The sequence below is a fragment of the Cricetulus griseus genome, chromosome 2 (genome assembly GCF_003668045.3).
Source record: "Cricetulus griseus strain 17A/GY chromosome 2, alternate assembly CriGri-PICRH-1.0, whole genome shotgun sequence".
Classification (NCBI taxonomy): domain Eukaryota; kingdom Metazoa; phylum Chordata; class Mammalia; order Rodentia; family Cricetidae; genus Cricetulus; species Cricetulus griseus.
In genome coordinates, this window is record NC_048595.1 from 191,081,879 (window position 1) to 191,108,485 (window position 26,607).

Here is a 26,607-nt window from a genome sequence, read left to right on the forward strand (position 1 = left end):
TGTGCAGATATCATTACTCAATCTGATGATTCCTCAGCTTCAATGGTCCCAGTGTGCACTTACCAACCAAAGGCAACATGCAGGCTTTGCTCTTTTCCTTCTTTCTCTGAAAATTATACTAGAATTCATCACTAACATACCTTCATTTTACTTTTTCCCTTTTTACAAATGTGTGTTTTAATATTTTACATTATGTGTATGTGAGTACATGCAGGTGAGTGCAGGTGCCCTTGGAAGCCATGAGGGTCAAGCTCTCCTAGAGCTGAAGTTACAACTGTGAGAACCTTGACATGGGTACTGGGAACCGAGCCCGAATCTCAAGCAAGGGCAGTGTGTGATCTCAACCAGAACCATTACTGCAGCCCTGTGTGATCTCAACCAGAGCATCCTCATCCTCACAGGCCCATGTGATCTCGACCAGAGCATCCTCATCCTCACAGCCCCATGTGATCTCAACCACAGCATCCTCATCCTCACAGCCCCATGTGATCTCGACCAGAGCATCCTCATCCTCACAGCCCCATGTGATCTCAACCAGAGCATCCTCATCCTCACAGCCCCATGTGATCTCAACCACAGCATCCTCATCCTCACAGCCCCATGTGATCTCAACCACAGCATCCTCATCCTCACAGCCCCATGTGATCTCAACCAGAGTACCCTCATCCTCACAGCCCTCTATTTCCTCTTCTTCACTATCTTTGGTATCCTCACAATCTTGGTGAGGTTTATTTCTTCACACAAATTTTCTGACAACAAATGTCCATCTTTTATTTACTACTTTCTTGGTGTTTTAAACTATCTCTCTAAAACACACAGGATTCAGTAATATTTTATCCATAAAGAAATGTACACCATAAAAGAGAAGTATAAATGCACTGAGCTATGAAAACAGTTCTATTATTACATATCATTACTATGCAGAACTAAAGAGCCTGAGTGGGTGGCTATTATGGAGCTTTTGCATAACTGGAAGCACAATATCCTCTGGCAAAGCTAAGAGACATCTATAAATGTCCTATTCACCTGTCTGCAGCAAAAAGGCTCAGTAAGACTGTTCTAGGTACATGCTCACATTTTTCATATTTTCTTGTACTTTAGAATCAAAGGAGGTAAATCCACACAAAAGATTAAAAGTAGAAGGGAAAAAACATGACATTTAAATGGTGATAAAAATGTAACCACCATTCACATTAGGCAAAAGAATGTTTGGCTTTTACCATCCTATAGCCTTCATCCAGCAGCTGATGGAAGTAAAAGCAGACACCCACAGCTAAACACTGAACTGAACTGGAATCCAGTTGTAGAGAAGGAGGAGTGATGAGCAAAGGGGTCAAGACCAGGCTGGTGAAACCCACAGAAACAGCTGACGTGAATAAGGGGGTGATCTTGGTCCCCAGAATGATCACTGGGAAACCAGTATAGAACTGATCCAGACCCAGTGAATGCGGGTATCAGTGAGGAGGCCTCGAAATCTATGGGGCCTCTTGTAGTAGATCAGTACTTATCCCTAGCATAGGAATGGACTTTGGGAGCCCATTTCACATAGAGGGAGACTCCCTTAGCCTAGATACACAGGGGAGGGCCTAGGCCCTATCCCAAAGGATATGACAGAAAAAAAAAAAAAAAAAAAAAAAAGAATGTGTTTGGCTTTTACAATGAGACTATACTGGAACCCAGGAAAGTGCACAGCATTTACCCAAATCTTCAAGACTCTGAAACAAAACATCAGGTGTGTGGCTACAGAGAGGTGGATGGCATGGAAAGCACAGAGAACAACAGTAAGTCACTGACAGACCGGATGAAATCTAGAACTATCCAAGTTTAGATTTCTAGAAGAAACAACCGGTAGCAGGCAATGAAATAGAATTGGAGTGTCGTCTCAGCAAGGCTTCAGGAAAAGCGAACAGGAAGGCCGCAGCAGACTCCATATATGAACAATTTGGCATGCTGGAAAATATACTGTACAGGTGGGAGAGCTACAATCTACACAGGCAGGTGCCAGAGAAGGATTGTTCCTCACAGAGTAGCTCAGAGAGCTGGAGCCATAAGAGAGATCACACAGTCAATAATTTCAATTAGAGACAGCAGAAGCCCCTGCACTGTTTACGTACCCAAGACACAATGCCTCTACTTTCTGCTGGCTAAAACAGCAGCCACCCCAAGAATCAGTGTGGTCAAGGAACAGGCCCACACTGACATGGATGCAGACCCAAACACAAAGGTCTATAAGGAACCAAGTACATGCTGTGTTGCAGAGGGAAATGAAGGCACATGCATTTGGGAATACCCATGACCTCTAGGAAGAACAAATCTGTAGAGTGTACAGAGCTTGGAGAGAAACTGAAGGAAATCTATGTGATAAAATCACAGACAAAACTTTCTAAAACTACAAAAAGGTATGAGCCATGCAAGTACAGGAGATACCTAGAACCTCATGTATAAGTAAATGGCCCCACCCAGAATCCCCCACCCCCATGACATACTGTAACTAAAAGAACAAGAGTAACTAAAAGGATATGGAAAGAAAACAGACATGAAAGGAAGATATACCAACTCACAAAGGCAAGTTTATCAAAACCACATCAAACCTTTCAGAAGAAACCAAGAAAGGCAGAATCATGGAAGACAGAACAAAATCAAGCCCAACGAATAACTACTTGCTAGCCAAAATTACTACATCCAACTAAATTATCCTTTAAAATGATGAAGAAATAAAGATCTTCTAGGATAAACTAAAGGAATACTGGAGATCTAAAGGGATCTTACCATCACATCCAAAAGAAAGGGTTCAGTAAAAAATACATTTCAGGATGAGTCATGCTCCCTGTTCTTCTCCATCACCTCTTTGAGCCATTCCATCTGGCTATCTCCTTTCCTTTCAGATTCCCCACCTGACCAGCAGAACTCTCTACCAGGAACCCCACAGCCACCACAACTGACTGAGACCCAGGTAGGCTGCTTATACCATTCTCCTCACCATTCTGGTCTTCTAAGACTATTTCTGGATCTGCTGCATCATGTCAGCCTGAGACTCTCCTCCAGCTCACCTACATCCCCTTGGGACTCAGCCTCATGGTGCAGATGCAGAATACATGGTTCCTCTAGTTCTTCTGCCACCCATTCTATCCTCTGTGACTCCACACTGACCAACAGAACCACTCTCTTCCAAGGAACCTGATGGACACACTTAGCTAGGATGGACCCAGAATGGGCAACAGTAACCAAAGAATGGAGCACTTACCAACAAAGAACAGATACCTCCAATATTTTAACTCCAGATGCCTAGATCCCAGTGCAGAAATGCAAACATGAATAGCCAAGACAACATGCATCTGCCAGAAGCCAGCAACCTCATTGCAATAGGCCCTAAATGCAATTTAGCTGAAGCATAAGACGAGGACTTCAAACCAGCTATTGTGAATATGCTCAAGGACCAAAAGGAGGAATAAATACCTTCATGAAAACATCAACGGTTGAATGAAATATGAAGAAATAGAATCTCTCTCTCTCTCTCTCTCTCTTTCTCTCTCTCTCTCTCTCTCTCTCTCTCTCTCTCTCTCACACACACACACACACACACACACACACACACACACACACCACCACCACCACCACCACCACCAACAACAACCACAAGCCCCACTGAACTGATATAAAACTAGAAATGAAAAACCCAGGAAGCCAAACAAAAACCTCATCAACATGTTACAACACAGAAGACAGAATTTCAGCTTGAAGAAAAGTAGAAGAAACGGACAGTTCAAAGAAAATGTTAAAAAAAAAAAAAAAAAACACCCAGGCACAAAACATTCAAGTAAACTGGGACACTGTGAAAAGACAAAATCTAAGAATAATAGACATATAGGAAGGAGAGAAACCCAAGTAGAAGAACGGAAAGTATTTTTAATAAAACCTCCCCAAAGCAAAGAAAGGGATGTGCTTCAAGGTACAAGAGGCATAGAGAACATAATTAGACAGGATCATGAAAGAAATGCTCCAGGACACACAGAATTGAGACACTTCATGTACAGAACAAACAAAAGCCATTAAAAGCTGCATGGAGGAAAACAGTAGCAGACATGGTAACATGGATGGGAGAAAGCCCATGAGGTCTCAACCCTACCAAAGAACTACAGGCAACTAACGGATACTGAAAGTGGAGAAATGTTCTTCCCCAGTGAAGAGCACACCAACTGGTTATTCAATACCAAGCGGTCATTTCTGAAAACATATATGTACAAATAACATTATACAGATTGAGAAGGTTCTATTCATGTATTTAGAAAGATATTGTGTATTATGTAACAACAATTATTTTTAAAAGAGGACAAAAACTTGAAAGAGAGCAAGGAGGGGTATTTGGCAGGGTTTGGAGGGAGGAAAAGAAGGCGGGAAATGATATGATTATATTATAATCTAAAAATATGTAAAAATATTTTTAAAGCTGCAAGGGAAAAAGACCAAGTCACATATAAAGGCAGACCCGTTAGAAAAATAGGACTTTTCAGTGGAGATTCTGAAAGCCAGAAGAGCCTGACTGACATTTTACAATGTTGTGGAACAATCTTTGTACACTGTAAATATGTATTGCTCTCATTGTTAATAAAAAGCTGATTGGTCCACAGCTAGGCAAGATTTTCAGGGCAGAGAGAGTGCTAGGAATGAGAAGAGCATGGAATCAGAGGAGTTGCCAGCCAGATGGAGAGGAAGCAGGACTTACAGGAAAGGTAAAAGCTACAAGTCTTGGAGCAGCTCATAGATTAATAGAAATTGGTTAATTAAATTGTAAGAGCTAGTTAGTAATAAGCCTGAGCTATTGTCCAAGCATTCATAGCTAATATTAAGCCTCTGAGTGGTACTTGGGAAGCTGCCAAGACACAGAGAAACTGTGACTACACTACAAGCTCGACAAACTACACATGCTAGTCCAGAGTACTATACCCAGCAAAACTATCAATCACAGAGAAAGAAAAACATTTCACGATAGAAACAACTCAAAACAATTTCAATTTACCAATCCAGCTCTATAGAAGGCACTAGAAGGAAAACTTTAGTCTGAAGAGAAGGTTAACTATACCAAGTACACCCACGAGGACACAAGAAACAAATAATCAATAAAACAGTTAATCGAAAGGGAAGGAGCATACCACAACAGGAATAAAAAAATACTGCTCATAAATAACTCATCAATATTAGTATTCTCTATTCTCCAATAAAAAGGCAAACTAATAAGCTGGATTATAAAACAGAATCCATCTTTCTGCTACATCCAAGAAACACATCTCACCCTCAAAGGTAGATATATCACTTAGGATAGAAAAAGGTATTCCAAGCAACTACATCCCTGAGGCAAGCAGGTGTAGTAATATTTTAATATCTGATAAAATAGACTTCAACCCAAAACTAGTCAAAAGACATATAGAAGGCCACTACTTATTCCTCTTCCTCCAACAACAACAACAACAAAAACCCCACCAAGATGATATTACAATTCTAAACATAAACGCACCAAGCACAAAGGCACCAAAGTTCATAAAAGAAACATTACTATAGTTAAAATCATATATGGACCCAGACATAGTGATAGTGGTGTTGACATCAATACTCTACTCTTGCCAACAGGTCATCCAGACCAAAACTAAACAGAGAAATGCTGGAGTTCAAAGACATTATAAATCAAATGACCCTAATAGATATCTACAGAACAGTCCACTGAAACACTAATGATATTTTTCTTCTCAGCATCTCATGAGACTTTCTTCAAAACTGGCCACATACTAGGGCACAGAGCATGTCTCAACAGATACAAGAAAACACCCTGTATCCTATCTGACCACCATGAACTAAAGCTGGGTATCAACAACAGCAGGAACAGCAGAAAGCATACTAACTTGTAGAAACTGAACAACTCACTGTTAAATGAAAATTGGGTGAAGACAGAAATTAAGAAGGAAATTTAAAGCTTTTTTGAAATTGAGTGAAAATGAAAGCACAACCTATCCAAACCTATAGGATGATGGCAATTCTAACAGGCAAGGTAGTACCTACATCTAAAAACCAGAGAGATGTCATATTAATCACTTAACAACACATCTCAAAGCTCTTAAACAAGAAACACCACCCAAAAAAGAGTAGATGGAACAAAATAATCAAACTTAGGGGATGAAATCAATGAAATAGAAACAAAAAGATGAGTGAAATGAACAGCTGGTTCTTTGAGAAAAATCAGCAAAATTGACAAATCTCTAGCCAAATGAACCAAAAGACACAGAGAGAAGATCCAAATAAGGATGAAAAGCGGAAATGTAAATAGACATCTAAGAAATTCAAAGAATCATAACAACATGCTTTAAAAAATCTGTATTCTACCAAACTGGAAAACTGAAAAGAAATAGATTAATTTCTTGATATATCTGACCTACCAAAGTTAGATCAAGACAAAACAAACAATTTGAAAAGAGTGATAAACCCTAGTGAAATCAAAGCAGTAATTAAAAATCTCCCAACCAAGAAAAGCCCAGACCAGATGGATTTAGTGCAGAATTCTATTAGCTCCTCAGAGAAGAACACCAATACTCTTCAAATTGTTCTACAAAATGAAACTGAAGGAACCTTTCCTAATTCTTTTTATGAACCCAGTATTACCCTGATACCAAAGCCACACAAAGATCCAACAAAAGAAGAAAATTATAGACCAATTTTCCTTATAAACACAGATGCAAACATTTTCAATAAAAATCCTTGCAAAGCACACCCAAGAATACATCAAAACAGTTATCTAACATGATCAAGTTGGGTTCATCCCCAGAGATGCAGGGAATGATCAAAAGCACACTGACACTTCACTGAGAAAATATATTTTAGATGCTTTCACCACACATACAAAAAAGCTACCTATGGGAGATAAAAGCTTCCCTATTTTGCTTAACTACAGTAATCACTTATTTCCTACATTCATGTTAACACAGTAGATAGTACAACTTAAATATATATAACAAAAAAGCATCCAGCAGGTGTTAAAAAAGAAATGAACTCTTTTCCACATTTGAATTGTGCCAATCACATAGATCATCTTGACTGCACTATCAAGAATAAGAAAATAACCTTTAATGTGACTTAGGCTAATAAAGATGTGCTATAGGATACCTTAAAATACATTTAGGAAATTCTGACCTATATTTGAGAACATCTTAGAAAAATCTGTAGGTACATCTAATTCAGTCTATACTACATCACCCTTAAGGGGACCAAAGGGGACTTAAATTGCCATAACAAGAATCCAAGATTTGACTAGCACATTTTTTTTTCTTATTGAGACATCTATTTTAAGTAAATCAGAATATACGTTTCCCCTTTAAGTAACAGAATCTGCTTTAAAGGCATCATGCAAAGGCATAATCTAATCCTTATACTAAGATTTGCTTTTTTTAAAAAAGTACGTCCTATTGAAATATCATCCATACATAAACATACATTTGTTATGCAGAAGTAAAAGAGTATCTCTCAATGACAAAGCATCTGCTGCCCTAACTGAATTCCATAAAGGAAACAGAAAGCCGAATCTACATAATCTTAAGAAGAAAATAACAATAAAAGCATGAATTTAAAATATGTGTACACATTACAGAATGGACCACATCAGTAAAAAAGGAAAATAATCCAGTACCCACAGTACTGGATTAATAAACAGTGCAGTGAAATGGCCTGGCTTCAAATTCTGCATGTGCACATTACTAGCCTTATGGCCTTGGAAACTGATCTAAATTCTCTAAATTTCCCTTTATCCATCTATCAAAGACTAACATTCATGACTAGAAGAGATGCTTTAAACACAAAAGCCTGACAATATCAGTGTCTAATACAGAGTGAACACATAAAGGGGGCGGGAGGTAGCTTGGTGGTAGAGCACATGCCTAGCATGTAAAGGCCCTGAGTTCTATTCCCAGCATAGTTAGAAAAAACTATAAACAGTAAGAGTAAAGCTCATTTTCTCTCTTTGAACAGAATGTACCAATCAGCTGGAAATAGGAAAATATCTACCTCAGAAGCTAGCATGAAAAGATCTATATTTACTCAAAATCATAACTACTTATCTGTAAATATCTTCTGCACCCTAAGTAAAGTCCAGTTTAACATTAAGAGAAATGAAAGTTTGCTATGAAAGTAATTTTATCTTGGTTGTAGATTAAAAATGAAACACAATTTTAATCTCTACATTACTAAAATAGGATTCTGTTGAATAACTAACTGATAAGGAAATTAAATGTATATTTTAAGTATTTTGGCATTTTTAGAATATTCAAACTATTGATGATATTCAAAATTACCAACACTTGTTACAAAAAACATTGTATTCTTCACAATTTATTTTTTTAATTCAACAGACTATAATTAGCCTAGAAGTAGTTTAAACTATTACCCAACAGAGCCATTCATTTATCTTGGGGATTATTTTATTCCATGTTCTTGTAAAGAACTAAATGTAAGTGACAGAATGAAACAAAAAAGTCAGCAGTGCAGAAAGCTTTTTAATAAATTACATTTTGGCAAATGATCACAGACAAATTAACAAAAGCTGACTCATGCTGATCTCATTTATTTGTTCTATACATATCTGATTAATCTGCATTAATTCTGCTGATGGAAACAGGAGAACTCTATTGTTATATACAGATTAGAAACATAAACACTTAGCATTTCCCACAACTACTTTGAATGTTATGTTAAATAACACTGTGAATCCCAGAAATGGTGAGGCAGGCAAAGTGCTCTACTGCCCCCTAATGAAATAAACCAAACCAAACCAGAACAAAACAAGAAAACTTTATTCTAAAGTATCTGCGAAAGTTAAGAAAATTGTCTTACTTTGCAGAATGCAATTGACAGATACAAAGGGCATTAGCTGAAAATAACTAACTAGACTATAGATCTGTCCAAAAGCTACAATCATCCATTTTTCATGATAAAATTAGTAGCAAAACAGGAAAGCCTTGAGACAGAAATATTCTTAGGGCAAAGATAACACAGCCAAACAATGTTATCTAGAGTGATAGCAAATGAAACTCCACTGCAAGCTACACATTCATGGGCATGCTGTAAGCGACACCAGGAACAGCAGCTCCTTAGAAACCACTCTTGGCTACACTACTCTGTGTGAACGCTGTCCAGATATTCTCTCCTTTACATCGACTTTAATCCTCTCAGGATCTCAGTACATATATATTTTCCGGGTAACTATGCCATGAAATACATACTTCAAAGAATTCCTGCCTACAGCTTACTATTTTACATAAATGATTTTTACAGTCTGATAATTTTATACTTTGTGATACTTTCCATTGTAACCCAAGTAGTCCCAACTTCTAATATTTTGAAAGCACCTCTTCCTTCAGTAAATGTGGTTTCTACAACCTGCTCCATGACCTTGCTCTTTCACTACAGACAATCAACAGTTCCTGAATTCTTGTTTCCAAACATAGGAAACAGGCAGAGAGCATAATACAGTTTGTGGCATTTAATAACAGAAGTTACATGAACAGTAACATCCGCATGAAGCAGAAATTAAAAGAATAAAACCAAGATAACAGGAGAGTGTAAACAAAAATTCAACTCAAGGCAGAACTCAGCAATTTGCTGAGGAGACGATATAGTTGTCAACTATTCCTTGAGGCACAGAATCTCTAGGACCCAGCATGTTCCTGCCCAGCTTGATAGTGGTTTTACATTTCATTGTGTACCTAGTGTCTACGAAATATTAGCTGGGTCAAGTCCACACAGCGCCATAGGAGGAGGCAATATAAAGCAATTCTTAAATCTGCACACAGGATAAAGAGCTCACAACCCTCACAGTGGATGCTTCTCACCTTGCCTTGCTCTTCTACTGGGAAAGACAGTGGTTGTCTAGTTCTGCATGTTAGAGGGCTAAATAATGCTCATCTGTAATAAGATTCAATCAAAATTTCAAAAGAGCAACAAATGGACAAATGTAAAGATACTTAAACCCATATCGCAAATGATCTAGATTTAACATCTGTATTGACCTCCTGGAGAGCAGCATGAATTTTTTTAAAAAGACTTTTTTTTTGGTGCTTTATTTATTTTTTCTTTTTAAAATTTAAATTAGAAACAAGTTTTTTTTACATGTCAATCTCAGTTCCCTCTGCCTCCCCTCCTCCCCTGCCCCCCACTGTCCCCCTATCCCAACCCCTTTCTGCTCCCCAGGGAGGGTGAGGCCTTCCATGGGGGATCTTCAAAGTATGTCATATCATTTGGAGCAGGGCCTAGACAAAAAAAAGACTGTCTTGCTAGAAGCATTATTCCTTCATTCCCACTGCTTCACGATGAAATGTATATATAGGCATAAAGGCATGGTTTTATGTCTATGTGATGGTGCTGGGGGGGGGGGTAGGCTTGGGCAGCCCAAAGCAAAGCACCATGAAAGCCCTGGTGCTTAAAAGCATATCTAATATTTGGTAAAAGTAACATTCCCTAGCTCACATAGTTCTGTAGCTCTGTAGCTACCTGGAGTTTAAACACAGTAGTCATAAGGGATCAAACAGAGACAGCACAGAGCTACTTAAATACGCCTCTGTTTAGTCACGGTGAGCCCCAGCTGACTCCAGTGCCTTCCTGACCATTCTCAGAATACCTTCCTTGGTTCACAGGAGAAAGGGACTTCCAAGGCCGTCCTTTTGCTTTGGAATTCCCAGGAAGCATAAATATTACAAGTATATCATGATGACATATGAAACAGAAAGGAACATGACAATAACTACATTAGCAAATAAATTTAGTAAGAACTTTGTCCTGAAGCAAATGGCTTGACTGACTGACTGACTGACTGACTGATCAATTTTAGCTCCCCACTGTATTGATGACGGTGATGATAACAGCCAGCCAGTACTTATGGAGAATTTACTATATTGGCTAAATGCTTTATACACAGTAGGCGTGTAATCCCCACAGAAACCCTGTAAGATACACACTACATGCTACAGGAAAGAGTCTTCTTACAAAGATTAAACACCATGTCACAATTATGTAACAACTAAGTTGCAGCACAAACAATAAGTCTCAATTTGACACTTGACTAGTAAGTTTGTATTGTTTTCCAGTGGAAAATGTGTGAAAGGAAATTATTTGGGAACACTGTATTAAACTAATACATTTTATGTGAGAATTAAATCCTATATTAATACTTTGTGGTTATATATCCTGGGCTAGCCAGTAGTCCAGTTCTTCAAAACTACACAAATGCCTATGATATAATAACTAATTGTGAACACACTATCAAAGTACATCCTATTCCATTATAAACACAGCACAGTCATCCACTGTAACCTCTCCATCCTCAGATCTCCCACAGAAACCTATGCCCAGCTCTATTCAAACATCTCAAAATAATACAAAGTCTCATCTACTGAGGTGGGGATTTACTCTCCTTTTCTATCTTTCAGGGGTAATTACAGTATAAAATATGATAGATAGCTCTCATTATATCTGAAACGTATTTCTCTACATGCTGTGGTAGGGAACCTTCCGTGGTACTTCTTTCACCTTTGATAATTATGTACAGGTTGCTCCAAAATTGATTCTAAAGAAGGAGCTGCCCTATGATGTAAACTAATGCAAACATCTATCTTGCAAGAGTTAAGATTTAAACACATGAACACACTATTCCCAAAAATGTAATTCATATTATCTCACTGGCCCAAGCATTGGCTGGACAACAGCAAATGTCCCTTTCCCTTTATGCATGCAGTTTACAGTTTAAAACACACAAACATACACATACATATATACATATACATATGCACAAATACACATGTGTACACACATGTACACACACAACATACACACAAGGGGGCATTAAAACAGTAATTTCATAGGGACTACATAACATTTTCACTTCACACAAATGAAAAGACATAAAATGGTCTATAAGGGAAGCATATTGCAAGATAAGCTGTTGTTATTGATTTACACTTGATTTTAAGGCCAGACTCCTCTATCAATGAGGTACAAGACCTACCAAACAAAAATACCTCATTTCCTCAGGGCGTGGTTTCTCACCTTGGAGTCTTCTTGGCTCACTCCCAGTTGCAGCACGGCCTGAGGAGACTGCAGCTTTGCTTGAGCCGAATGAGCCATTTGCAGGTTAAGCTGCCATCCCACTGTCTCGAGCTACAAAAGATAAGTGGAGACTGGGTTCAGATGGTGCAGAAGAAGAAAACAGTCAACTTTAAGCACATTTCTACTGTGAAGGAACCAACACAAATAGCCTAGACTTAATGGAAAGTCAATTCCAGGCTCCTTTAACCTGAAACCTCTGCACACTTTCTCTCTAGATTCCGTGTAGATCAGTCTCCTGTCATACCTGTCAAATCCAACAGTAAAAGTGGTCTGAACAGACTATTCTAAAAAATAAAAATGCTAAGCTAATGTGACACAGGATATTTCTCAAACCCATCAGGTAGCTCAGGATGCCTTCAACTCCTGATCTTTCTGCCTGCCCCACCTCCCAAGTATGGTAATTAATAACATGCACCACTATATCCAGATGGTTTTTAAAACCTTATTGTTATTTTAAGATAGTATTTTAAAAACTCACATTTTTTAAAATTACAATTTTCAACTCATAAATAGCACATTTTGATGAAAATCCTTTACTGACTTCCTACTGTCATTAAAAACTCTTTGTGTTAGATGAAGCACAAATCAGGCTTTCTTTCCCTCATCCCTCCTTCCTTCCTTTTTTTCCCTTTCTGTTTTGAAGGAAACTATAATTTCCAGACACAAGGTTCACACCATGAAGCGGAGTCAGTAAACAGAGTACCAGGCAAGAAACGGCTGATGCACCAGCTAGCCTGTGGTACCAGAGAGGTCATTATACTTTCCAAAGTACCTTAACTGACTGTGGCTCCCAATTATAATAGAAACTAATTGTTTCCTTTGAATTTACTAACACAGAGTACAAGTTAATCAAGCAGGACAAAATTAGGAGAGAAAGACTATGGCATTTTAGGTTCCCTTTGAAACATTACACAGCAGAAACAGCTTTATGAGACTAGACTCAGCAGTGTGATCATGTGGTTTTAGATTCAGTTCCCTATAAATCTCAGGTTACAAACTTTGTGAAGCTCAGTGGTTACATGTCTCTGACAACACAGCCTTCCAGATGGTTTAGCCAAACTACCTGTGCTACCCAGGGTCTGAAAGCCAGCCTCATATTGCTCGCTGGACCAGAATAGTAATCACTTAACTTGAAAGACTATTGAACAGACACAGCAGTGACTCGAGGCCAGGCTGGAAAGAGGGTAATGAAAGTATCATCAGTGTGGGAGAGGATGCGATGAGAAAGCAGAGACACACTTCTGCTTCTCCCAGGTCCTTCAGGGATAGAGAAGAGAACATAACCCATAACCGTTAACAAGTAAGAACTCATTTTAAAGGTGTGGGTTAAAGATCCTTAACATGCTGATCACCAGCACTGATTGGAAGACTCTCTAGAACGGTATCTAATATGAGCCTGCCTCTGTTTCCAACAGTCACAAGAACAGACCTCCAAACACTTCAACACACCATGTCCTCGGCAAAAGCACCTTCCAGGTATTCACACGGACCCGTGAATATTTCTTGACCTTACTGGCTGACCCCATCCATGCTTTAAATTAATGCACACATGGTTGGTGTGAAATAACCAAGACAGAGCCCTGAGCTTGATCACCCAGCTCTGGTTCACATGTAAGCCACTGCTTCCTCATCCCTGGCTAAGGCAGGGTCTCAAGATCTCCATTCCCTTGTACAAAACAGAAGTCCATCTACCTGAACCATCTGCTTATCCACCTCCCAAATAGGTACCAAAACAGGAAGTGTGCATTATAATGTTTGTGACATTTTAAAGCATTATACATACAAGGCATTTTAGTCACCTAACTTTTCTGTATGATCATGTAGTTGTCAGTGCAGACTGTCATGTTGCATCTCTTCACAAATGGCCAGAAATTGTCCCTTAACTGAGTCCCTACCTTCATTCACTCTTATCTCAATTCCATTTTCCTTCTTCAAAGATTCAGTAACTATTGTAAAAAACAAATCCAAAACTTTATACAAATTTCATCAAATTTGAAAACTAACTACATTTCCAATCATGTATTGTAACATATCTTAATAATTGTCTATAACCCCTCCATGATGAACCACATGTGAGTCCCAGAGTACACTATGCTAGCTGCGTATCTGTTCTTTGGCACCTATGTCACTTCTGTGGTTTTTCTCCTTCCCTTCCCTCTGTAGTTGGGCACCCTGCCTCTCAGGACACTGTTTCAATATACTGTAATATTCTTCTTAGGGTCAACTGTAAATTCCATCATGATGAAGCAAGAATCAACCATCTTCATATCCCTGTAACCTGCAACAGCCCTGACAGGAATTCTTCTCAAATAAATGATAGATCATGTGTGTGTGTGTGTGTGTGTGTGTGTGTGTGTGTGGTGTGTGTGTGTGTGTGTGTGTGTGTGTGTGTGTGTGTGTGTGTGTGTGTGTGTGTGTGTGTGTGTGTGATGTGTATGTGCTTTCAAGAAGGAGTATTCCCACAAAAATAAATGACAGAAGAGGGAACAAAAACTCAGTTGTATTTCTAACTAGTTATGGCTTTTTAAGAAGTCAGAATTGTAACTTATTCAGCCAGCATTTGCTTGATGAGTTGGTGTTTCTGTCTCTCCCCGCCCACCCCACCCACCCCACCCCGAGAGAGAGAGAAAGAGAGAGAGAGAGAGAGAGAGAGAGAGAGAGAGAGAGAGAGAGTTACATTTACTATCTATAGACCAAAGCATGTCCAACAGATACTTTTCTATAAAGAATAAGTACTACTCTATATCTGCCATTTGGTTTAGTAACAGTCAGAATGTGAACTGTGGGGTTTTCAAGTTGACCTTAATTAAGGAAGTAACTTCTCTAAGCTTTAATTTACAATGGGGTAATCATACCACGTCAGTAGCCTAGGAAGAGTTAAATGCCATGCCATCACCTTAGTGCCATCTCCTAACTTTTCCATATCTGTGTCAGCCTGTTCCCAAGCATTCATTCACACCACAGCTATTATGATTCTAAAAAATATAACTTAAAATTTAAATCATTAATACAGGAAACTATTATACATTTTGACTTTGAAGCTTAAACATATAAATTTTTAAACTTATATATTTGCTACATGCTTCTTATGCATACTTATTTTGGAAGATGGTTAAAAATCAATGAGTCATTTGAGAAAAAGGTAAAACTTGACTTCTAAAAGTTATTAATTAGGGATCGATCACTTGATAACTAAAAAGTTTAGAATATTATCTTTTAATAATGTACACACATTTACAATTATATCCAATTTTAGAAGCTTCTCTACCACCCTCTCCCCAAGTAAAATACTATTACAGTAATTGTGGCCTAGGCAAGTATCAGAACACCATGCAAGAATAGAGTCGTGGGAGGGAAATTCTGAGTGCTTATGAGAAAACACCAAGAAAACAAGAGTCTTGTGACCTCAGTTTCTTAACAAACACAGAATTGTTCTTGACATGTGCTTCCATGTCCTTCCCAGGTAAAGTAGATAGTGGTGAGTTTGCTTTACATGATTCATTACAACTGGCTGTTGTCATTTATTTATATGCCTCTATGGAAACTATGCTTTTGCCATATGTAGCTTGTCTTTGTGATTATATACTCACATGACCTTTCTTTTTTTTTTTAAGAAATCAGGTTTCATAGTCTATGTTTATACTTTAAATATTAATGGCTTATATATGAAAATTTTATGTTTAAGGATATATAAGTATATAGACAATGCAATGGTAAGCATAAAATAAATGATGTTAAGAGCAGATCAAGACAGAATTTAAAGGGGGAAAATTATTGAAGAAGATAGGTACATATATCTTGACAAAATATGAGTATCTCCAGGCAATATGTGTATGCCCTTATCAAAAGAACTTCAGAATATCAAAACAAAGCCCCAGAATTAAAAGGAAAATATAGGCAAATCTACTGCCACTCACATGACCTTTCTTAACCCGAAGAGTATAAACTGTCTGATGCTCTGAATAAAGTTAGCTATTGCATGAGACTTTGGTCCACCTCATTTTTAGGCTCCATTCTCCCAGGGACTGAGAATGACTGATAAACAGACTCCTGCAAATCAGATAGGCAGAGCCAGAAACCCCATGAACTGTATTCTTAGTCCATGGGCAACAGAAGACATTCCAGTTGTCACTACTCACCCTGTTTCTTCTTAAGGCTTCTTCTATTCCCCAAAATATATGCAGTACTTAACCATTTGGTGACTACTGCCCGAGCTAAGTGCCTGGACAAACTGCTGTGTGTGCTGGTTGTCCTGCACATGTACATACTCACACATGCAGTTTCACAGAACAGAAGTCAGCATCGTGAGACAGTAAAGGAAGAGTAACTACACTGGTTAAAGAGTACAGGCACCCAAACCAGTAAGAAAAAAAAGAACCTACAGAACTCTCTTTCCAGTGAACATGGGACACAAAGAAAACCAAACACCATTGTGAGCGGTACTTTTACGCTCTATGATTCACAGACTACGAAGTAATACAAGGAAACAACTTATCAATCGAGGTGAAAAACAAATGCAAATTACTTCTCTTAGCATTAAGACTCTTAGGTCTGAAATCACATCAGAATTAACAGTTAAGAAGGACTGACTATCATCAGGAATGTCACACAGAAGCGGAGAATGGGTTAAGGATGCAATTCAGCTGGTAGAGTGCTAGCCTGACCAGCAGAAGGGCCTGGGTTCCCCAGCAAGTCTTCAGCCCACTATGGAAGCACATTCCTGAAATCCCAGTACCCAGGAGTAGAAGCAGGAAGCCCAAAGGTTCAAGGACATCTTCGACTACCCAATCAGAGTTTGACACCAGCCTGGGATAAAGATCCTGTCTCAAAAAGAAAAAGTGGATCTGAGTAGTGCATAGTTGTCAACATAGATGTCAAAGTATCCACTCCCATTGCTTTCATGTTATAAAGAGGAAAAAGTTCACTGTGGAAAGCTTTCACAATCTAATCTGAGAAGTCAAAATTAACATGACCTCAAACTAGGGAACAGTTGTCAAGAGGCTAAAGTTTATGTACTATGATGGCTGCAAGATCACTTTTATAGTAAACTAATAAAAAATTCACAGCCAAAGTTAGATCATGAAGAAACTATAGAAAATTGTAAATTAAGGACTATCCTACAAAATTGTATGTATATATAAAAACATAAATATTAAAAGAAAAACTAAAAGAAGTAACTCCTTATATTGTTTGGAAGATGTTATTTGCAGGGTCTAAAACAAGCATTGGTGATACAAATATGAACAAGAGCTGTTCTCTCTGCCAAGGTAAAAGTCTTATGGTACACTAATTAGTCCTCTGAGACCCATAACAAGAAGCAAATATAGCTGTCATCAATATTTTAATTACATGGAACACAACAAAATTTAGTGTAGAGTTCTGCCTTAAGTTAGCTAAGCTTTATTACCTCTGTTCAAAATAAAACTCTGTCCTGTGTGCACTTTACATTTGTTCATTAAAATACTCAGGAATTTTTCTGTATTATTCATATTCAAATTTAAAACATAGGTTCTATATTAATTTGCTCCCTATGCTGTGGTAAAGACACTATGACCACAAGCAACATGGGAGGAAAGGGTTTATTTCAGCTTACAGTTCATGGCCCATTATCTAGGGAAGTCAGGGCAAGAACATGGGCACAGGGGTGAAAGCAGAGGCCACTGAGGGGTGCTGCTTACTGGTTTGCTCCTTGTGGCTTCTTCAGCCTGCTTTCTCATACAGCCTAGGAGAAACAGCCCAGGATTTATACCACATAAATAATTAATCAAGAAAATTGCCCAAAGATTTGCCTATAGGCCAATCTGATGGCGGCATTTTCTCAGTTGAGGTTCCCTCTTCCCTGATAACTCTAGTTTGTGTCAAGTTGACAAAAACCTATCCCACACAGGGTCTTTGTGTCTTCATGTTATTGATTTAATGTCAGTAAAATAATGTTAAACACATGGAGAATAAACCAATAATATTTTAAATGTGTTTGAAATTCATTCCAGAACTGTAAAAACATTACCTCTAACAAGCATTGCTTCTTACTTGGTAGTGTTACTAATTAGTTAATAAATGACTTCTCTTTCCTATGTCCATGTAGAAAGTTCAATGAAATATTAACTTCTAATTACTCTATAAAACACAATTCTGAACATGGTCCAAATGAACAAAACTGGCTATACCATATAAAACTAAAAACTAATAAACATGGCTGGAGAGATGGCTCAGTCAGTAAAGCACCTGCCATGCAAGCATGACAGACCCAGATGCGCAGCACCCAGGCAAAAGGCAGGGCATGAGCAGAAACAGGAGGAGCCCTGGTGCTCACGGGCCAGCCAGGCTGACTGCCAATGAGCTATGGGCTCAGTGAAAGACCTGATCTCAAAACATAAGGTAGAGTGGTAAGGGAAGACACCTGACACCCGATTCTGGCCTCTACACCATGCCAGTCCCCTCCCCCCCATAAATAATAAGCTAGCAGATACATTTTTAACTAGTAGCTCTCCAAAATTAACAACATTAAAAGTTTTTGGAAGGAGAAAAGGGATACCACACAGCTGGTGTGCAAAAAACAAAAACAAAAACAAAACACAACAAAAAAAGGCTGCAGGGCTGTATTAATATCAGACAGTGCAAACTTCAAGTCAAAGGAATCACTTCAAGGTCATTTCCTAAAAAGGCATAGTAATAGGAAGCAAACACGGACATAATCATGAAAGAGACCAAAGCCTTTATTCTAACACAGAGGCTGTCTGGGTTTCCTGACCCTTCTCTCAGTGAGGGAAAGATGAAGATAAAAGGCAGGAATTATGCTTTTCCTGAATCCAGGTTTAAAAGAAATATCCATTATTTTCTTCAACACTAGCAATAGAAGGAAAGAAAAACTGCTTGAAAAACATTCCTTGAACATTCCTGATCCTGAAATTCAAACCTGAAACTTGAACCAAAAATGGTTCAAAATCTGGTAATTTTTCTTTAATAATGTGCCAGACTAGAGCTTGGAATTTGGGGCATTTCAAAGTACACATTTCAGTCTTCAATGCTCCACTGTAAAGTGGCAAACAGTCCCAAATACAAAGAACATGAAATCTGGAACACTTGTAGTCACAAGCATTTTAGATGAGGCACATGGGACTTGTACTGGCAAGTATGGAGATTTTTAGAAGACACTGGGCAAAAGTAGTGCCACAAAGACTTTAGATAGTACGGTGTGTTTCTTTTGGCATGTTTTGGGCAAATCATATGAGCTGTGGTTTTCAGGTAACATCTTCAGAGATGGAGGCAAATATCAGACACCATGTTTTTGGAGTGCAGGTATGACCTCTTCACTCCTCTTAGGAAGAGGTATTTTCCTGGTCTGTGTGGGCAGACTCAGCATTTATGGACGCTGACATCATTTTCAACCAATCAGATCTGTATTCAAAGCGCAAGCGCCACTCTTCCTATGTCCCTGCTACTGGGCAAATCAGCTAACCCCAACCATCAGTTTCTTCATTTTGGATTAAAATTGAAGAAATCTGATTTAACTTCTGGACTGAGCTTTTGTGGGAAACAAGATATGTGTAAATGTATTGGCAACAAATTTGCCAAAGAGGATATTAAAAACAGATTCTATAAAATAGATGATACTATAAAATAGACACTAGATACTGCTCTCCAGCCCTCCCTTTCAGGTCACGATCACTGTCAATTATCTTTACCATAATTCCCTTAGTCTTTTTGAAGCCTTTCTTTCTTTTTTTTTTTTTTATTTTATTTTTTTCAGACCAGACTGGCCTCAAACTCACAGAGATCCTGGGATTAAAGGCATGCGCTACCAATGCCCAGCTTCTTTTAAGCCTTTCTAAGAACTTACAGACCTCTAACGTCCCTTCACACCCCGTCTAGGTGATTTCAGGGCAGGTCCTCCCCATTTATTCAAAACTGTAATAAATTCATGTGCTCTTTTTGAAAGCATTTTATTTTAGGTGGGAATTTTGTCCGTTCTATGAATTTGATTCCGTGACTTTGTTCTGAAGTTAGCTCCACACAGTTTGACTTCCCTTACTGCCACTGAGGCAACATTTCTCTGGGTCCCATACCACACAGACACCATACCCCAACTTAATATTTCAGTGTGGAAGTGCAGACTCTCATTTCTAGTGCATAAATATTTCTCTTCCTCATACACCTTCTACTTTTGCTATTATTGCATCACATAGCTGTTTATTTCCAAATATGTTCTTTCAGTTTGTTTCAGATATCTAAAGCCGGAGTTGATGACTGTTCTTAAATATCACTGTGTGATGTTTGCCATCAATGGATACATTACATTTGATACACACAAGTATATTGATCAGGGTACCAATTCAAAATCAGTAACCAGAAGAACATTTAAAGACTCAGTATTTGGAAGTTAACCACATGCTTTTAAATAATGTCCAAGACAAAAAAAGAAAGTCTTAAGGAAAATTAAAACATATGTTGAATTAATTGCAAAAGAAAATTTAGGACCAGGAAAGAGTTTTTATATTTGAAATAAAAACAGAATCTAAAGGGAAAAACTGGTAAATCAATCTTCAACAAAATCAATGCAAACGACCCATTAAAAGACAAGTCATGCTATACAGTAGGGGTAGGCATGTGGTAACCACATGCCTGACAAAGGACTGGTATCTGAGACAAATAAGGAGCACCCAGACTGTAAATGAAAACTGAAAATGTGACCCTCAGCCCTTACCAAGGAAGTTTCTTTTTGCAGCAGAGAGGGGCTGCTGCAGAGATCCACAACTGGTCAAACTGCATAGAAGCTTGGAACATCTACAATGCAATCTGTATCCTTAAAGCTCAGGGAACATCACAAAGGAGGCACAGAAAGACTCTAAGAGCTGGAGGACCAGGATGCCAGCTGTGAGACAGTATCTTCTAAACATGATGAGAATACTGTACCCATGAACTTTTAACAATATGCCTGTCTAAATATGACCTATATAATGACCACACCAGCTGATATGACACGGAGGGGATGGATTTTACAAGACCACTGTGCTGCTTTACTTTTTGTTACTACAACACTCTGACCAAACATGACATAAGGAAGGAAGTTTATTTTGGTTTACAGGTCTGAAGGGAGAGTCCAACAGGGAGAAGAGGCTGAAAGATCACATCTTCAGCTGAAAACACGAAGAGGAGAGAGTGAACCAGGAGGCAGGCAAGCCCACCCCTAGTGATGCGCTTTCTCCAGCAAGGCTCCAACTCCTAAAGGCTCCACAGCCTTCCCAAACAGCACCAAATGTTCAAATATGAAAGCAGACAGAAGACCTTCTCATCAAAACCACCAGAGCCCCTCCACTAGACAAAGAGCTATGGATAATAAACAGTTGCTGAGAGGAAAAATCCATTTTCTCCAGGTATGATCCCCTAATAGGTTATCCAATCCCAAGTGGTCAGTCCTACACAGATATACGAAGGAGCAACACTAAACAGACTCTGTAGGGTGTGTGTGTGTTTAGCAATAATACCTAAAAATGAGATGAATGGGAGGCACTGGAGTAGGAGAGGGAGAAGTGAAAATGATATGAAAACAGTGCTTGTATTTTTAAAAACTATGCACAGAGCATGAGAAATGTCTCAGGTAAGAAGAGGTGAAATGGCAAATAAGCACAAGAAAACACTGACCACCACTCACCGTCAGAGAAATGCAAATAAAGCAATGGGGAGACTTCACTACATACCCTTTAGAACAGTTCAAATAAACGTGTCAATACAAACGCTGGCACATATATAGAAAACGTAGATCCTTCACACATTGCTGATAGGAATGCCAAACAATATAACCACTGTCGTTTTTCTTAGGAGAAAAACGGATACCATATGATTTAATAACCACATGACAAAAACGAGCTCACACAAAAACCTACATACAAATGTTCATCTGTAATAATTCCAAACTGGAAATAACTAAGATGTCCTTCCAAAGTTGAATGTTTATAAACTACTTCTTACCCATAATACAGCAATAAAAAAGAAATGACATGCAAAGAGTTCCTGAGATAAATCTCCAGAAAACTGTAGTTCTAAGCCAAGAGTCAACCCGGAATATTACATACTGCAGTACTCTGCTCATATACCATTCTTGAAATGACAAGATAATACGGAGGGACAGCAGATCTGTGGTTGACTAGGATGAACAAAATGGGCAGGGAAGAAACTTGTGATGGAGGTACTCCGTATCCTAACTGTTTGGGCCCTCCTACATCCATTAGCAACTAAGAAAATGCCCCCACAGACATGGTCATAGGCCAGTCTGATGGAGGAAATTCTTTGGTTGAGGGTCCTCTTCTTTGGTGGCAGTAAGTTTATGTCAAATTGACAGCAGAAGCTAACTATAACAATAATCGACATATTTATGACTCTTAAGCAGCAAGCATTACAAATTGAGGGAAAACCTGGTTTTGTCACCATAGTAACAATTTCTACCCCTGAGTAAATAGTATTGATGCTTATGGAATTATCTATAAAACTGCACTTTCTCTTTAGTTTTCTATTTTTAAATGGCAGTGGAAATGATGAATCGGTCATAGCTGTAGTATAAAGCTGGTGATGCTCTCAACACTTAACATCTAAACTCCAAGAAGCACAGGGGATCACATTTCAAGATGCCAGCTAGTCAGCTGGCAACGGGATTCTGCATCCTGCACAATGTGAGAATTGTAGCAGGACTGACGGCAAGCATATGGAGAACAAATGTCAGTAAATAAGTCAGGAACCATCTGTGCAAATAAACTCACACAGTGAAATCGCCACCTCTTTTCACCTTAGGGGAAAAGACGTAATGTGATGAAGGTGGAACCTATCTACTAAGTGAAGAGAGAGCGGATTAACTCAGAGACAAGAGAGAGACAGAGACTCAGAGAAAAAGATGGAGACATGGAGAGAGAGACGTAAAACAAGCAAACAACAACAAAACTGAGCACACATTATAATGCTGAGAAGAGACAATGAAACAGGAACTATAACGTCAAGTGTTTAAAACCATAGGCCTATGACAAGTTCCCTGGACATGCCTAAAAGCTCAGAGACTCCCTTAACCTGGTCACTGCTGTAAGAAACAACATTGTTCAGAGACACAGTTACAGATGACACAGATACCCAGATGTGTAGATGCTCCACAACTGATACCACGCTGGTCCGGATCACTCCCCACTGCTGGATGCTGCAACTCTGGTATTAGCTCAGTGTTGTAACTGTTCTAAGAATTTACTCAATAAATTGCTACTGCTCCCTGTCAAAAATATATGAATAGTACAAGTTTAAGGACAGTGAAATGTCATTCAACTAATGATCTCAAATTTGGCAACACCAAAAAAAAACACATCAGCTGTATTTAGCAAGTGCACATCTTGGAGCACGATGACACACTATGCTCTAAGTACTACTGTAGGCTTGCAGTTTAACACTAAAAAGAAAATCAGACATACCTACTTTCCTAAAGCTAACATTCAAGTGGATAAAAGATCCATTGATGACGAATAGGTACGCAATATTGTATGGACTGAGTGATAAGAATAAAATAAAAACAGGGTCAAGTTAGAAATCTAGACAAAAATATAATTTTAAAGAATTTAAGCCAGGAAAACAATCCAAGACCATACAAGTCTGAAGACATGAATTCAATGTTAGGAACACCTGTAAAAAGCCCAATATGGTGGTGCACATCTGCAATCCCAGCACTCCTATAGCAAAATGGGCAGAGATCCACAAGGTGGGAAGTGATGACAGGAGAATAGGCAGCTCTTGGATGCAGTGCAGCAGCAGAAATGAGAGAACTTTGAACTAAAAAGTCTCAAAGGACCATTCTGGTAGGCACCTGGAAAATAAAAATGTGTTCTGGGAGGACAACCCATTGAGCAGTCTCCAGAGGATAGCAGGAACGTGCTGCCTTCTGCAAATGTCCAAGAGTAAAGGGACCAGACCAGTGATCTACTTTCAGCACTCTGTGCGTTTCATGTTACCAAATCATCAAGTCTTAAGAGGTAGTAATGCTTATAGACATCACAACTTAGGGATATACCCTAACTACACCCTCACTTAGGGATATACCCTAACTATACCCTCACTTAAGGATATGCCCTAACTATACCCTCACTTAGGTATATACCCTACCTATGCCCTCACTTAGGGATATGCCCTAACTATACACTTCCTTAGAGATATATCCTAACTATACACTGAAGTTCAGACACAAGAGTCAACATGGTCCCACTTTTAGGGTAATAAGAAAAATTTATACTCTTAACCTACAGACTTATCCAAAATACTCATCATGAGACTTCTCTCTAAATTCAGATTTAAGATGGTAATAAGACACATCAATGACTTTCAAATTGCTACTGCTCCCTGTCAAAAATATATGAATAGTACAAGTTTGAGGACAGTGAAATGTCATTCAACTAATGATCTCAAAATTGGCAACACTGAAAAAAATACATCAGCTGTATTTAGCAAGTGCACATTTTGGAGCATGATGATGTAATTGGGGCAATCTTGCTAACAGCACAGTTCTCTGGCATTAGCAAAATCTTTATTCAATTTGTTAATGGTTCTGGTCTCAGCCAATTACTTAGGAGAGAATACATTTCTGTTTTGAATAAAACTGATTAAGGGTCTCTTAAATTAAAACCCTTTAAATTGACTGCTGTACCAACAGCAAAATTCACCATTTTTTGTTTCCTAGAATTTCCATGTGTTTCAAGCTAAAGCAACTCTTCCTATATTCTCACTTTTTAAGAGAGAAATTGAAATGTCTGGTATCCAGGATTCTAAAAAGACTCAAGGGCCCTAACATAACTGAGCCACACACAAACACAAAACTTAAAGTAAAACAAAAATTAAAGTGAAAAAATACTAGGAAACAAAAACTACAATTCACATCTCTTCCCTGAACTGTTCTTTTTCTCACCAATAAACAGAAATATCCCTCTTTATAAGAAAAGCAAACAGACAGAACTTCAAAATAGCACAATTTGTGAGTCAAGGATATTGTTCCTTTAACAACTATTTCTGGAGAATCTGCTATCTTTCAAAGGCTACTGCAACAATGAAACTACAGCAATGACCAAACAGACCAACAGTTCTGTCCTTGTGGAGTTTGTATTATTGGACAGAAGCAAACAATTTTTTTAAAAAATATACAGGTAAAAAATAAAGTAGCATGGTATAAAATGAGATAAGCATCAATAGACGGCTCTTCCAATTATGATGGTCTAAGATAAATGTCACCTTTAAACATAGATCTGAAGATGGTAAAGCAGGAAGCCATATGGACATCCAGTAGAAAAGCCTCTGAGGCAAAGTGATCAGAGGGATTCAGAGTGAGCCAGGTGGGAGATATTAAGCAGTGAAGGTCAACAAGATAGACAGTGGGCCGAGGGGGGACTATACAGGTCACATATGGAACTGTAAGAACTGAATTCTATCAGAAGCAACACAGAAAACCATGCAAGGATTTGTAGCAAAAAGAGAGAAGGATAAAACAGAATTTAAAACTATCATTGTTGGTGTCCTGAACTAGGAAAGACTGAGAAATAGTTTGTGTTACATTAAAATTCTTAAAGACAAAAGCTATAACCCTCAGATAGGATATTTTTCTATGGCAACTTAAAGGCAGAGGAAAATGAGCAGCAGCAGGCAGAAATCAAGGGGAATTTTGCTTTAAATAAGTAAATAAATAGACCCTGGCTGTTATAAGGGAACCATATAGTGGAGAAATTTACATGTTTCTGACTTTTCCTAGTCCTTGCATTGTGGGGTAGCTAAATCTCTTAACAGAAACAACAAAAAAAAAAGGACACAAAATTCAGAGAGGAGTGAATCTGAGAGGAGTTGGGGGAAGAGTGGAGAGGAGATATGATCAATATATTGTATAAAATTATCAAAGAATAAAAACACTCTTTAAGAAAAGACTTGCCCACAAATGTTCACAGCAGTGTTACTCTTAACAAAATGGAACTCTGACTGCCCAAACATTTGCAATAGAAATAAACGGTGGCTTTCAATCAGTAGTCTGTTACTCAGCAATAAAAGAACAACTGATACCTGGAACACCACCAGACAATCCAAGAAAGTGACCACTGGCATTAGTCTAATACACATTACACAAGCCCATTTATATTAACTACAATATCCTAAAACCTAAGCTATGACGATAGAACCAAGAAGAGCATGGTGCTGGGAATAGCTGTGCATGTCTTTAGTCCTAGCACTCGGGAGGCAGAGGCAGACGGATCTCTGTGAGTTCAGGCCAGCTTGGTCTGTTCTAGGCTAGTCAGGGCTACATGGGGTGTCTCTGTCTTAAAAATAAATAAATAAATAAATAAATAAATAAATAAATAAATAGGATGAGGATAGAGAGAGATAAATTAGACACCTTCTGCATGAAGAACATATGATAAATGTTATTCCAGATGACTAAGTGTACAGAAGTTCTGAAACTCACCATTTGAACAC

At 38.4% G+C, this 26,607-nt stretch overlaps 1 protein-coding gene across 3 annotated transcripts in view; it reads right to left on the bottom strand.

Moving 5' to 3' along the window:
* The window catches only part of Commd10 (COMM domain containing 10), a 118,660-nt gene that overhangs the window by 75,262 nt on the left and 16,791 nt on the right, over nt 1-26,607 (bottom strand). For 2 of the 3 annotated variants that reach the window (XM_027400871.2, XM_027400870.2), the window contains exon 5: nt 12,076-12,186. In XM_027400871.2, coding sequence (XP_027256672.1) covers nt 12,076-12,186 — 111 coding nt within the window. Of the gene's footprint in view, nt 1-12,047; nt 12,187-26,607 lie in introns of all 3 variants that reach the window. The other variant, XR_004768344.1, reaches the window with a different exon arrangement.